The sequence below is a fragment of the Falco rusticolus genome, chromosome 5 (genome assembly GCF_015220075.1).
Source record: "Falco rusticolus isolate bFalRus1 chromosome 5, bFalRus1.pri, whole genome shotgun sequence".
In the NCBI taxonomy this organism is placed as follows: Eukaryota; Metazoa; Chordata; class Aves; order Falconiformes; family Falconidae; genus Falco; species Falco rusticolus.
The window spans coordinates 7,036,902-7,052,858 of NC_051191.1; the positions used below are offsets into that span (position 1 = coordinate 7,036,902).

The window sequence follows — 15,957 nt, forward strand, 5'->3', positions numbered from 1 at the left end:
TCTGATCCACAAACTGACTAAAGCTAAACATTTTTCATAAACTAAAAAAAATAAAAAAAAAAAAATAAATAACTTGGATATCTTCAAGATTCCTTTCAAAACACACCACAGAAATAGCAAAAAGTTACTGTACTTTACTAATAACTTCAGTTAAATTAACTGAAGAGAAAGAAAGCCAAGGTTTCCATTGCAGGTTTATATATCAAAACTGAATGAAAGAAAAATCACACTGCTTAAAATATGTCATTACTCTTAATACTACTACTGAACCTTCATGCTATGTTTTTTATCAGCTAAGCCAAAAGGGTATTTCCTTCTTGAAATCAGACTCTTGATATAATTTGCATTAAACACCTAGAAGAATTTAGGCACTTTGTTTTAATTTTTGGCGTTGCTTAAGAGTGTGACAAGTAATCCACAAAACATCTACCAGCCTGCTTAGGCAATTCAACATCCATGGACTTGTTGGCTCTGTGATGAAACTTAGTCATCTGAAGCTAAACCAGAACTCCAGGCTCCCTCCCTGCCCCCAGGAAAGAAACTTTAGTCCATGCTGGACTAAAACAAAAAGATTTAAGCTTCCTCTTGCTTTGCCTACTTTCTACTAAATCTTACATGCTTGGCTGCACTGTGGTTCAGATTTAGCAAAGATTTTAATGACTAGATGCACACCTATAATGCCTTTAATTTAAAAACAAAGAAACAGTCCTGAGATATCTGCAGTAACAGTTTATGAAAGCTTTTCAAACAAAAAAGGAAAATAATCTATCAATCAGAAGCAGGATGTTAATATGCTATTGTAAATGTATTGCTGTATTAGCATCTAAAAGAATTTTAAATAAAGATTCAAACATGTTACTATGAAATATTGCTGGTATGTTGCACTAGTTATTTTTTTAATCGATAACCTTTTATAACCACAGGAAGCTCATCTTCTCCTGAAAATGCACAGAAGTTCCTTTTTTCTTTTAAAATCTTGTGAAAAATATCTAGCAATTACCTTGTGGAAACAGAGTAGAATTCCTCTTTGAAAAGACATTCCTTGTCTGCCACCATTATATTTTTTACATCTTCTGCTTTGATTCCCAAATTAGATCCCATTATGGTCAAAAGAATTCCACCACTTAGTGGTCCAGTTTTTGGCTCAATCTGTGTTTGCATGAGGGAAAGCAAAAAAAAAAAAGCAGCAAAATTAAATAATGCAGTGACCATTTTGATCTTGTACACTATTTATTTAAAGCTACTTCAAGTTACTGGCACTTGAAATGCAAAAAATGTTTCTTGCAGGACGCACATAAAAACACTCCATGTAACTTTTTAAGGTTAATTAATCATGTTAGCTCAAACCAGTATTCATCAGCTGCAGATTTCGTGTCTTCTGTGGCACTGTTATGTACAAAACTCTTGCCTGGTGTTTATTCTGTTTTGAGTTTGCTTCCTCCACTAAAGCACTGATTTTGAAAAGTGAATGGATTGGGCTCCTCTCACAATCATTCCACAGAGCTTTTCCAGCATTTTTTTTGCCATGATTTTCACCCTTTAGGTTCACATCAGAACAGTGCCTTCCTAACACACAGTGCTGCCCCACATAGTGTCTTCAAAAACTTTTCTAGTCCCCTGACCTTCCTTACTGCATCAAATGGTAGGATGCTGCAGTACATGGGCTGATGCTAATTAAATAATTTGCAATTAAAACGAGGACTGAGAAAATCCTGCAGTCATAGTGGATTTCTCAGGTTGAAACATGGTCTGAACGGGCACTTGAAGTCTGAGTATTTGTTGGGAGACTAACCTGCTTTCCTACGTAATATTTGGAGCACCTCCAGCAAGACCTTTTCAGGTCTTCAGCTTTGGAGGGCTGCAAGTTTGCCATCAAGAAGGGGGAGGCTGCACAGACCCAAATGCAGTAATTGGAAGCCAAAAAAATACAGCTTCCGAAAGTCTGGGCTTTAATGTCTGTGCCATCTAAACCAGTTTCTCAGATCTACGCAAGTCTGAGCACAGAGACGTGGCTGCTGCTGCCAGCCCAGCTCCAGAATCACTTGCTCTGTTTTCCCACTGGTTCAACTTACTACAACTTCTTCCTGCTGGCCATCCATCCCTTTACACTCAACCCATAAATAAATGAGCTGAAAAATGACTCAATGGTTTGTGTAGGCATTTTCAAGTATTTTGTTCAAATCTGAAGCTAACAAAAGCTTTGAAAAAGCTAGTATTTTAGTATTTAGTATTTAATCCACAACGATGTACAATGAGTATCCCAGGTGAAAACACTTATTTTTCTTAATTTTCCTTCTCCTTCCCACTCAAATCATCTTTATCTTGGCACAGCTATCACACAAGTGTTCTTCACACTTTCTGTTGAGATTTCAGGGTATTTGCCTTCCTTGGCAGACTTCAGCTATTACCTGCCATTTCTTCTTAGACACACCATCATGGCCAACACCACCCAGCGTGCTGCTAGTCTGCCTGCGCCCACACTGCACCTCTAACTGTGCAGCCTCGGGAGATTCAGTGTCTCCACAAGTCTGACCCACAGGTTTCAGAATTAAACAGTTCCTATTGAGTGAAATATCCCAGTTACAACTCTCACCCTTTGTCATACAGTTACTGCATTTTGTGATAGCTTGTTTTCATTAAAGGGTGCGTCTGAGTTTCAAAGTACTGATACCACTGTTGCAGCAAATTAGATTTGCCCGGTGGAAGTTCTATCACTCTTTCCTTGACAATTATGCCCAGAAAACCAGCATTTGGCTTGCTGAAAAGGGCAAGGATTTATCACTTCTTGCTTTGGCTACTGGTCCACCAGGATGGACAACACTCTTCTCTCATCCCCGATGAATGCTCCAACCACAGAGCAAGCCAGGGGTGCACATCCGGCCTCTCTGACTTCTTAGATTTAACTTCCACAACCCTGGGTTTCATTCCAGTGCAGACTGGAAAATATCACTGTCAGCTGGAAAACACATTGTGATGCAGAAACAACCTGCTCCCTTATTAAACACTACTTAAAATTCTAGTTTAAAGCCTGTTAATGAGCCTGCTAAGTGCTTGTAGTTTCAGGAGCAGTGAACCTCTCATATAGACTTATTTCAGGTAGAAAGGACTTTAGGACAGAAAAAAATCCATGCTAATTCCCAAGAATCAAGTGCCATGTTTAAGCGTACACTGCTAGCCTGGCTTCTGGCACAGCGAGGACAAGGCTTGAAAAACAAGGAGTCTCAAAGACTCCATTCAGTCTCTTATTTTGAGTCTTTACAAATCTCTCACACATATCAATACTGGCATTTTTTCCTTGCAGCTATTTCAGAGGCTTACTTAACACCCTAGGAAAAAAACTGCCTTTCAGTATAAGCTTGCTTGGATGCTTTCTCTTGAAAAATAATAGGGAGTAGGGAGAGAAAAAAGCAATCTTACACGAGTGATTTCTGGATGAGGACACGTGTTGGTGGGAGGAGCGTGACAGAGTTTTTCATAAACGCACTTGCTGGGCTTGCCATCTTCTTCACACCAGACACACTTATAGTCCTGATGGGCTGCGAGGCATAAGCTGCAGTCACTTCGTCCGTAAGAGCAGTTGTATAGAGTCACTGAAATATGAATGGTAAATGCACTTAGAATTTTTCCTCTGTTTTAAGGGTATTCAGTGTGTACTAGAAGTAAAATTAATCCTATATACAAAGCTCAGTGGAGTTGTGGGAAGAACATGCACACTTTGTACTTAACCTCTGAATGATGCTGAAAGAAAACTGTTTTTTTTTCCCTGTATGGAAAAACCTGAAATCTATCCATGTGCAAAGTATAAATAAACTATCAAGTAGAACCCAAACACATTTTTGTCACTCAGGCACTGCCCAAATGTTTAAGTACAAAGTCCTTTCTTTGACTATCCTCAATGAACCTGCCTATACAACTGTTCAAAGACTAGTTCAAACAAACAGGTCCTCCTGGTGTACCAGGAGTCAGATGTGGAAGGGTGTAAACTCTGCATGGGTGTTGGTAGGAACAGACATCAGCTGGCACGGGACCTCTGCCAGCTGCATATTTAAAGGAAGAGAGCTGCCTTTGTAGGCTGTTTCCAGGATATTTTGGCCTTTCCAAAATCATTGCTAAAGCCTGAACTGAATAGAAAGTTAACACTTAATGAAGTGTTATCCTTTGTTCAAGTTAATACCTCTTCATTCCTCCGTTCCTCTCTATTTACTTGCTTTTGTTTTCCTTTTTGTCCTGATGTATGCCTTATTCCTTCTATAGTGGTGTTTAATTATAGTTTTTCTGAGCCAAGAAATCAGGTGAGACAGTCATGCCTCTCTTTCTGATGAACCATGCACTAATTGTCCCAGACACTAAGCTTGTTTTGGCACTCATCAATCTCTAGCATGATGAACAGTCACTGAACAAAATTAATTTTCCCAAATAGTTGCAAAGCCTTGAGACATAGCTAGTTGGTTCAGCACCATACGGAAAGCCTGGAGATGCACTTGAGAATCAGCCCAAAAGAAAACAGACAGAAAAGTTGACAACCGTTTCTCTAAGGGATGCATGCAAGTTGCGCGGATTACCCACTGTGTGAGTGCTGTGCTTCCCTGGGAAGGTGAGCTGATTACTGTAAAGAGGCAAGCTTCTTGCTCCCTCCTTTTCTGTTCCTTCCTTTCTTCCCTGCTTCTCTCTACTCTTTGTCGCTATTTTTTTCCAGCCACACAGCCTCTCACCCTCTGCCACCAAGGCTCTGGCAACTTGTTGAGTCTTCTTGTAAATCAGCTTAACTCATCAGAACAGCAGAAAACTATCCAGATTTCCCCCTGTGCTCTTTCAAGAGTTAAATGTGCTCACAGATGGGAGTGGGGAGTACAAGACAGAGACTCAATGTCTCCCCTCTCCACTAGTGATAAACTGTTTTATGTGCTCATTAAGTCTCAAGAAACAGTACCCTTGGTGACATTGGGTTTTTTCAAAGAAGGTTCATCCTTAAAGATGCAGGAAGCAAAACAAAGTAGAGGTGATCAGATGTGGGCAAGTGAGACTAGGATAAATCCCTTTGAGACTGCATATAGTAAAGGCCATCAAAACCAGCTTATTTAAAGAAAGCTTTTATTCTCAGATGAGCTGGACTCTAGGAAGCTAGACACCTGTGAAACCACCCTCCATTCACTAACATATCAATGCACTTGATATCTTCCTAGATAATAGCTGTAGCAGTAGCTTTTTGAATCTAATTCCAAGAGGCTACCATGTTAGATTTCTACTGAAAGAGTAAAATGAGAATGCTGGTTTTCCATTATTTTTCAGCAGTGTCCTTATTCCCCTGCTAGGCATGAACAGTATTACAGATGCCCAGACCCTGGCTACAGTCTCTCTGCCACTTGCATGACCGCATATAACCTCAGACGGGCAGTTTTTCTCTAAATGCTGCATATTTAAAACCTTCAGCATTCAGTTTCACAGCCAGTCTTTAACAGAATAACACATTTTTAATTCCTTACCTTACACTGAAGAGTTAATGTACTGATGAGGCCCGGTTTCAACCCTTCCTACATCTAATCAGCACAGTAAAGCTACTTGATTTCAAGTAGCTTTACCAGCACAAACTCAGCTGAGACATTGTCGGAGGTGTAGGCAAAGCGGAGGGACTGACATTTGTAACAATGAATCAATGAGAAAGAGCATCCATTTAATTCAACCCCTATCTTGAATTCTCAGGGAAGCTATGAGCACAAAGTAGGAGCAGCATCATTTGCTTCATACACCGAGCACTTCAATACAGAAGTCACTGAGCAACAAACATAACCCAAGCAATATTTTCAACACTTTGTGTGTCAGCTGTTCATCTGTACGTTCAATGAGAATGCAGCGCTGAGGAAAAGCACCAGACTGACAGCCCTGGTACTGTTGCTGTTTGCTTTTATAAGCAGAAGATGTGGGCAGCAGCAAGGAGAAGTTTCCTTGCATCTATGCTGTGAATTGCTTTTGCAAGAACTAGATTGCTTTCTTAATCCAGCACACTGAAAGGTTGCTACCGCACAGGGACTTCGGCAGGTAATAGTTAAGCAAATCTTCCCAGTGCCTTCCTAAACCCTGCATTTCCCACCCACACTGCCACATGGCCACCTGGTATGGCACAGGAATACGCTTACTGAATTATTTTGTTATCCTTCATCAGCTGGATAGGGATTTTCATCCCATCCCTCAGCAAACAATGTCAGTGCTGCAACGTCTTGATGTGACGTCACTCCCCTCCAGTTGCATAAATGCCACAGAGAAAGCTACAGCCTTAAAGCACTAAACACTCCCCCTGTTCACTGATCAGCTCATTAAATGTACCAGCAGCAAGCCACTCATTAGATTCCAACTCTTATCCATCACCTTGAGATACCAGCTGTGAAATCATTGATAAAAAGGACAAAGGATAAAAGGGATATATTGGATTTCATACTGTTCAGAACCCCTGATGACTTGAGATGTAAAAACGCTATTGTAACTTAGTATTCACTAAGTGTTACACAAAGAAAGGGTTCTTTCAATGGCAGGTTCAAAGGTGCTTCTCAGCAGCAACCATATACCCAAAGCCAATTCTTTTCAAGATGCGGAAAAACACACTATGCTCTGGATTTCATATGGCAAGGAAATTTAAAAGCAGGAAAGAAATTGGATTAAAACAAAATCCCTTTTATTAAAAAAAGGGAGACATTTGCTGGTAAGTTTTCAATTCCCCTCTTGCAAGGGTTCTATATTTCAATTTGAATGATAACATTTCTTTAATAATTTAGCTTTTTTTTTTTTTTTTCAATGTTTTTCACAGACTTGGAGAAAAGATGTTGGGAGTATTTGGTCAAAATTCTGCAGTTTTAAATACTGCCTTTGGAATGGAAATAAGACAGTGCAAGATTGTAATGTGACCTCCCCATAGCATCCATGCCAGGTCCTCTTTTAAGTGCTGCATGCATAGGGAAAATCTTCTAAACACATACTTCTATGCTGCCAATAAGAAAGGGAACAAATTTAAATATTGTACAGATGGAAAATACGGTCTGAAGATTTAATCTGCAGGGGAAATTACTTGGGGCAGTATTAGTTTTCCTGATGTTGATTCCTCACACAAGTAACAAGTGTGCTGCCTCACAGTTTTCACAATATTATGCTTTAAACTTCAGTCCAAAGGAGCATAAGGTAGGTCCCATTTCCCAGATACGGCTCCACTGATTTTGACAGAGCTTCCTCGCCTCAGCTCAGGACTAGGCTCACAGACATAACTGCTTCATTGCCGTATGTTGGAAGTAATAGAAGAATTTATATCAGAGACCAAGTCTCTTGTCTATAAAACACTTAATATACTTTTTTTTTGCCACAGAAATGAATGAAGTAATGAGCTGAAAGCACACCGAACGTTCCTGTGTATTGCTGATCACCAGCAGATGTAAAGACTCCAAAACCTGTCTGAGCTGAGACACAAATGAAAGTTGAGATTTCAGGTGAACTCCATACAAGTGGCAGTGAGAAGGACCCCTTTTCTGCTGTTGGAGGGGAAAAGTTCATTGGGAAGGGAAATGGCCATTGAAGAAAAAAAAAAAAGCAAACTACTAACTACATTTGAACTGTGAAGCTATTAGGATTGTGCTTCAGAGCAAACCCAAACTTGCAAATCACCGAATAGTTTGGGTTGGAAGGGACCTCTAAAGGTCATCTAGTTCAACCCCCCTTGCCTCATGAGCAGTGACATCTTCAACTAGATCAGGTTTCTCAGAGCCCCCTCCAACCTGACCTTGAATGTTTCCAGGGATGGGACATCCACCACCTCTATGGGCAACCTCTTCCAGAGTTTCATCACCATCACAGATTTCTTCCTTCTATCTAGTCTAAATCTACACTGCTTTAGTTTTAAACTCTTTTAGTTTAAAGCTAGTTTAGTTTAAAACCATTACCCCTTGTCCTGTTGCAACAGTCCCTGCTAAAAAGTTTGTCCCCATCTTTCTTATAAGCCCCCTTTATATATTGAAAGGCCACAAAAAGGTCTTCCCAGAGCCTTCTCTTCTCCAGGCTGAACAACCCAGCCTGTCTTCATAGGAGAGGTGCTCCAGCCCTCTAATTGTTTTTGTCGGCCTCCTCTGGAACTGCTCCAACAGGTCCATTTCCTTCCTGTACCGAGGGCTCCAGAGCTGGACGCAGCACTCCAGGTGGGGTCTCACAAGAATGGAGTAGAGGGGGAGAATTGCCTCCCCTCGACCTGCTGGCCACAGTTCTTTCAATGCAGCCCAGGATATGGTTGGTTTTCTGGGCTGTAAGAGCATATCGCCAGGCCATGTTGAGCTTCTCATCCACCAGTACCCCCAGGTCCTTCTCCTTAGGGCTGCTCCTAATCCATTTTCCACCGAGCCTTTATCTGTGCTTGGGATTGCCCTGACCCATGCGCAGGACTTTGCACTTGGCCTTGTTGGACTTCATGAGGTTCGTATGGGCCCACCTCTCAAACCCCTCACAGTCCCTCTGGACAGCATCACTTCCCTCCAGCATGTTGACTGCACCACACAGCTTGGCATCATCAGCAAACTTGCTGACAACACTGATGTTTAATTCTTGAGTTTAGTATTAATAACTTTTGATCTGTCAGATTTAATTATTTCACCCAAACCAGTAAACCTACAACGGTAACATTCTTATTCACATGACTCCAAATTATGAAGGAATAGATTTCTGTTTACTGTAATTAACCTGTTAAACCCGTATTTCATACTTACCCATCAGTTTGCTGTCAATCTTGACCTTATCGGTTCTTATGGATAAGTTAAGTTGTAGGGTCTCATTTGCACTATAAGAGAACTGGAAAAGATGACACAATACAGATATTATACCTTCATTTGGCAAGGTTAATTTCATGTGTTTTCTATGATTCTTAATAATCAGAGCTGTGAAGGTTTTAGAAGCTATCCCAAACCTCACGGTCGTCTTTTCATCTTGGCCAAACAAACTTACAGAAAAATGTTTTAATGATCATAATCCTTCACAATCAGAATTTTCAAGCACCAAGGGACAACAATGTCTGAATACTCCCTTTTCATTAATTTAATTTACATTTGGTTACAAGCATCCAAGTAGCAAAGGTACTGTTCAGATTCAGTAAGTACAGCTGCTGACCCTGCTGAGTTCTCCCTTCCCACACCATCTGGCCCCATTACTTCTGTGGACATGCCAGACTTGCACCACATGGAGGGGAAATCTCTTGCATCTTTTGCAGTGCAACCCCCTCGTTATAGTCAAAGCACAAGGTTCACATGCTCCAAGACATAAGCTTCTGCTCTTGTTGAAAGACAGGAGCAATAAAACCCAGTAGGAAGGAAAACGAGCAAAAAAAAATAATGTAATGGCTTTATAAAGCAAATACTTTGTGTCTGGCTCAAATGCTGCATAAAACCTAATTAGTTCTCAGAACTACTCTGTTAGTAAGCATATAAGACATAAAGGTTAAAGCCAGCATAACATTTGTGAGTCCAACTTTGAGCTTTGTAAATAGACTATTTGTAAAAACTATTATTTCCTTTCTCTTTAAAATAAACCAGAGTGAAGGAAGCATAGCTAGTAAGTAGCCAAACAACAACATATTGTTACCATTCCCATTTCTACAGATGTAAAATGGGAAAGATAATGAATTGGAGTGTGGAGAGGGAGAGCTCTGAAATTCTTATCTTTTATCCTCAATGATTTCACCAGATTTCATAAAAAGGGAAGAACAGAAGAATAATAGTCCCGAATTTCTCCAGGCACAGTTCAATGAACACATGGATTACATAGAGAAATAAAGGAGAAAGATCGAAGGCTTTGAAGGGAGACCCCAGGAGCTCTGAGCCAAAGTTGCTGCCTTTGCTGCTGCCAAAGAAGAATCTCTATCAGAGGTCACTTTCTTCTCTAAGGGAAACTATTACCTGTATATTTCTGGACACACACAGACACTGGAACAGGAGTATAAGAACTGAATATATTTGGTAGGGGAATCGTAATTTTGCATTTACCTCTTTACTCATGAATGAAAATTTTCCTTCAAGTGATTCATCAACAGGAGCTTCAAATTCAAACTGGCTGTTTGCAACCACAAATTTTTTCTCCTATGGAAGAGAAACATTCAGCTTAGAATTTGTATAGCATCATCAAGCATTATAAAATATCACCAGGCAATATTCTGTTCAGCACTGGAAGTAATAAGACCAAATGGAGAAGACTAACCAGTTAAAGTCATCTTCTAAAACAAAGCTAGTGAAACACCAAGCCAGCGCAATCTGCTACTTTCCTGCACCCCTCCAACATTCATTAGCGGTGGAAGCACCAAACAGTACTAATAAGACAAGAACACGTCTAGAACTCCATTTCAGGGAGAAATAAGAAAAAGCCAAGAGATGTGAATACTGGATGGCTTCACACATCAGACGTGTTATTAACAGAGCTGTGTGAGCTCTCTGTAGGGATCCTGGGCAGAGCAGGAATGCAAGATTTGGATGGGAAATGGAACTGAATATCTCTCAGAGCTTGCTAGCTTTGTTTCTCCTGTCTCACCATGAGTCCAGCTGTGTTTTCGCAGGACAGTCTTTGATGGCAGCACGAGCATAAGGGTATTCCTGCCTCCTACACACCTTCTTACCCCTCTCTTCTCCCTAGGCCCTAAACCCACTCGTTCCTGCCTGTAGGCTGCAGCACGTACCAGCCTGCACCGCACTGGCAAAACTCTCAGCTCATCTGTTCTGTGATTAAGTCAAGGAACTGAGTTGGCTAAAAACCAAACACGTCACCCCATGATGCTGCTTCCGCACTGGGTGATTCTTCTGCTGTGGCCCACAGGTCAGCTACACTAACATCTTTGACAGAAGAACCAGAGAAAGAAACAAGTAGCAAGGATATTTTCAGATAGTATTGTTGATAGCCTTATGAAACCAGAACCCACTGGGGGATAAGACCACTCTCACCTTTATAAAATCATAGAATGCTTGGGGTTGGAAGGGACCTTCAACTCCTTAGTCCAACACCCCTGCCATGGGTGAGGACATCTTGCTCAAAGCCCCGTCTAACATGACCTTGAACACTTCCAGGGATGGGGCATCCACAACTTCTCTGGGAAACCTGTTGCAGCGTCTCACCACCTTCATCACAAAAGATTGCTTCCTCATATCCTATCTAAACCTACCCTCTTTCAGTTTGAAACTGTTGTCTCTTGTCACTACAAGCCCTAATAAAGTCTCTCTTTCTTATAAGCCCCTTTATATATTGAAAGGCTGCAAGAAGGTCTCCCTGGAGCCTTCTCTTCTCCAGGCTGAACTACGCCAGCTCTCTCAGCCTGTCTTCACAGGAGAGGTGCTCCAGCCCTCTGATAGTTTTCATGTCCCTACTCTAGAACTGCTCAAACAGGTTCTTGTCTTTCTTGTTCTGGGGACCCCAGAGCTAGATGCAGTACTCCAGGTGGGGGCTCATGAGAGCAGAGTGAAGGAAAATAATCAGCCCGCTTGACCTGCTGGCCATGCTTCTTTTGACACAGCCCAGAATATGGTTGGCTTTCTGGGCTGCAAGAGCACATTGCTGCCTCCTATCTAATTTGCCATCCACAAGTATCCATACAAGTCCTTCTCCTCAGGGCTGCTCCTAATCCATTCATCCCCCAACCCATATTGATATTGGGCGTTTCCCCCACTGAGGTGCAGGACCTTGCCAGTGACCTTGTTGAACTTCATGAGAGCTTCACTTTGATGCCTTCTGTGGATGTAAAAAACTAGTCCCTGCTTTTGTCCAGAGCTCCTCGAGTCTTGGAGAATGTGGCAAAAAACCCCAATGGTTACTTGATTACTCTTTCCTGCTCCAAGGGTAAGCTATCTCCTGCTGTAATCCAAGCCTTATGTATGAGTGTTGTAGTTCAAGTCCAAATCAGTTTCCCTCAGATGGGGCACCAATTGTCACAGCACTAACAAAACTAGCAAGCTGCAAAAAGGCTTTATCATGAGTCAGATTCTACTATCCAAGCTGTTTCTCCATCCTCCCGAGATGAGACCAGACCAGACCACACTCCTCCTGCTACTGGATTCTTTCTTCTGCAGACTCCTCCTCCATCCAGCCTCCTCTTTCATGCTCCACAGGGCTATTTAACCACTTAGTGGGAATGAGCTACAGCTGCACATTGTCCATGTCAATCAACCCACTGCCATTGAAGCAAGGCCACAGCTGCATGTTATCAATGTCAATCAGCCCACTGCCTTCATTCCTCTACGTATGAGCATCTTATACTGTTTACTTGTAGCTACTTCTTCAATGCTGGAATCGCTGGTAACTTACAGGCCACTAGGTTTACCCAATTGGTGCTGTGGAAACCTTTCCTATTGCACCTTCACTGTAACAGGTTGGCAGCAGACCCAAGAGCCCCCCAAGGCTGGGGCTGAGGAGGAGCATGCGCTTTAACCAGGTAAAGGCCTACTAGTCTTTAGGAGGTTTATGTCAGAGGGGAACAGATTTTTTACTTCTTCCTTCTCAGAAGCTGAATAAAAAAAAATAAGCTACTGACTGAGCTCTGAAAAGCCTTTTCTGAAAGTTTTACAGCCTGTTCTGCTGTACAGAAAACATCTACATACTGCAAGTTTTAAAGCCTTATGAATCTCTATTTTGAGGAACATTACCTCGCTTTCCCTACTCTGTATATCTCAATACATCATGTATTTTTCAAAAGTGTTCAAATTCTGCTGCTGCTGCATGAAGTCTTTCCCACATGCTTAACAGGAGGGAGGGAAAGGGAGCTTTGGTGTAATGCGACATCTGCTACCTGGAGTGAACTGAAATCAGGAGTTGCTATGCCAGTCTCTTGAGCAGAAGACCACAGAGCTCACGTTCAGCAGTCTGGGTGCAAGCAGAGACACATAGCAAACACTGGGAAGTGGGTTACACATCAGATACACGTGACAAAGACAAATCCAAATGGGAAATTACTCTTAATAAAAATCTTTGGAGGGCTAAAAAGATTATCTTGATGCTGGTACACCTGTGTCTTCTACTGTGCCAATCTTTCAAGGACTCAGAGAATACCTCTCAGAAGTTGCATGCAATATGACTGATCAGTACTAAACTTTCTTCTCAACCGCTTGTCCTGGTTAAGGCTATTCCCAAGAAAACTACAATGGCTTGGATTTACTTCTCCTTTCTACTGAAAGAATTTCAGTAGGAAGGAGGGGCAGAAAACCAGTCAACAGCTGCTCCTCTTTTAGTCTATTCCCCCCCAGGGGAAGCCCTTATGAGGAGGTTTATTCATTGTACTGTAAGGGTTCACAGGTTAAGAGGTGCATGCTAAACGTGTGAGCTTATTCTTCCACCTTCTGTTCTGCAACAGCCATTTTAGAACCCATCCACCTCTCCTACTCACTGAGTAAACCCAAACCTTCACTGCTGATCTCCACCTAGAAACAGCGATGCTACATGCATAATGTTGGCTAGTGTACTTAGTCACCCATGACAAAGCAGGTTGTGTGTTGCTCTTTTAAGCAAAGCACGGATTAAGCCAAGATAATAGAGTTAGTAGTTCAAAGTGTAACAGAACATTCATTTTTGCTTTTTCTAAGCAAGAATTTAGGCAAGGAAAATAGGAGAAAAATGGATATATACCAATGTCTTAATCAAGAAAGACTTCAAACGTGCTCATAGCTGCATGGCTGCTAGCTCCAAACACACTGTAATGCCCAGCATATCCTGTGGCAAAATCGTTCCACATGAGAAGCCTTGTGCTGTTTTGCTTTTAGGCTGCAGGCCAACCCATACAAAATATCCGTCCATGGCTTCTCCTGAGCCACCTTGCCCTCCATGAGATGTTTACCAGAGGCTGAATGTAGGTTATGTCCTTACTCAAATGAACTTTCAGTAAACAAAGTAACTGCTTCAGGTAGCATGACCCCACAGGCATAAGTGCCTGTAAGATTACAACTATTTCATGCCTTATTTATCGCTTTTGCATATACTTAGAGGTCTGTATCTACAGCTGTAGTCACTGTGTGTGCCTGTTCAAGTCCTGGCACTGAAAGCATTATTATTTTGGCCTAAAAATGCATCTCTGTATCAGGATGTATGGAGCTGCTCCCATGACAGAGATGGTGTTCCCTCATTGTTCTCACCTAAGAAAAATTATTCTGAAATCACGTGACACTTATTGCTCTCCAGCAAAACTCCAGCCTAGGGCCTATGCATTCATCTTGCTTCTTACAGAGACTTGAATTCCATGTAAGCCTTCCCGGTTCCAAGTTAAATAAATGCATACTAAGTCTGGTCTGTAGGCAAACCATTAAACGCTGCTGCCCATGACAGGGCATTCAATCCACAGGATACATCTCTGCCTTTCTTAAATGTAATTGATACCTTACAGAGAAAAAAAAAAAAAAGGACAGAAGCTTTTTCATTCCCTTTCCTCTACTAGTAGTTCAGAAAGATTAAAGTGCTTATTCACAGAATGATAAACTAGATGAAGGAGGTTTTGGGTTCCTGCTGCTGTTTCTCCTTGGAGGAAAAAGGTCCTCTGGAAGTCAAATCCAGCATATCTAGGTTATGCATCTGCCCTGAACTTGTTCTTGACAGAGAAGGGGTACTTCCACTTACATCAAGTGAGCAGGGAAAGATTTTCCTCTTGTGCAGAAAAACAGCTCTTCACAATGTTAAACAACAGAAATGTGAGTAAATTCTTTGAAATACTTGTCCATTTTTAGCAGAGCTAGCTGTGGCCTTTAAGACAAGTTTTGTGAGCCACATCTTGCATACAGCCAGATATCCTACCAAGGACCTGTCCCGGCATCTCAGAGAACAGACCAAATTCACCAAATTGCTTTTCTTTGCTTACATATATTTTAAGGTCTTCAAGCAAAAATGTTTATTTTTGAACATATGTTTGTATAGCATGGTCTTGCTATATGTATTGTGTAGTGATACACTTCATATGATTGCAGTGCCTGCAGGTTGCTTTTTACCCTTCTCTGAATATCTCTCTTACATTACTCCCCAGACCTGTTCACCCTTTTTCACCCCTTGGCAGGCACAGCAGAGGTGATAGAAGGACGTCATAAGCTGTACAGTACTTCAATTTGAGAAAGGGAAAAAAAACCAACCCACCCTCAAAACCCAAGAGCCTCCTTTCCCTGGACAGATGGCTGGTAGTTAAAGCAATCGATGCAATCTCCAGTGTATCTTATCATCAATTCACATTTACACAAAGACAACACAGAAACAAACAATAGTAATAGAACAATACTTGAGCTATCACCTAAAGAAGTGAGGTTTAAACTTTATTTTTATCAAAGTAACAATAAAATTGTATGCATTGTCTGGGTTATAAAACAATTAAAAGCTTGAAGTCAAAGTCTGGCTTCTTAGAAGCTTTGTAATTTACTTTCTGGAAGCAAGTACTGAGAAACCCTTGCTACATCTAAGAAAATACCTGATCTCTGGTTTGATGGTCGCACACACACAAAAAGAAAAGTAAAAGATTGTTTTATTCACACTAAGAACCATTTAATTTCTGAGTGCATTTCACACTAAGAACCATTTAATTTCTGAGTGCATTTTTTTGTTTGAAAAATTAGAACTGAATTAAGCACAAAAGTGATGTCATTCTAGAACAAAAATACCCCAGTATTTAATTAGAAAAAAGAAAAGACACATTCACAATTCCTAAATCTTCTCTCATTTCATTAGATGAAAAATAATTGTCAGGTGTTTCAGTAGGTTCAACTTACACTCTTTAAACTCCCCCCACCCCCCCAACACCTAGTAGTTAAAATATTTTGTCGAGCTCTGGTTCTGTCTTGGTGATGACTCTACTACAGTAACCAATATTATATCAAACTTGAGCATGTAGCTCTCTTCCTTCTTTAAAAACAGTTATGAGCAGGATCTCCAAGGAACACAAACTAATGCTCTAGTTTAGGGGTGTGGGCTGCAGTTTAAGTGGAATTCAAACGACAGCTA

The 15,957-nt window shown here is 41.2% G+C and overlaps 1 protein-coding gene across 1 annotated transcript in view; it reads right to left on the reverse strand.

Moving 5' to 3' along the window:
- PLXNB2 (plexin B2) overlaps positions 1-15,957 on the reverse strand; it is a 267,979-nt gene that overhangs the window by 48,994 nt on the left and 203,028 nt on the right. The window contains exons 13-16 of the mRNA XM_037387648.1: positions 10,002-10,094; positions 8,733-8,814; positions 3,418-3,590; positions 1,001-1,149 (exon numbers count right to left, since the gene is read on the reverse strand). Coding sequence (XP_037243545.1) covers positions 1,001-1,149; positions 3,418-3,590; positions 8,733-8,814; positions 10,002-10,094 — 497 coding nt within the window. The remainder of the gene's footprint in view (positions 1-1,000; positions 1,150-3,417; positions 3,591-8,732; positions 8,815-10,001; positions 10,095-15,957) is intronic.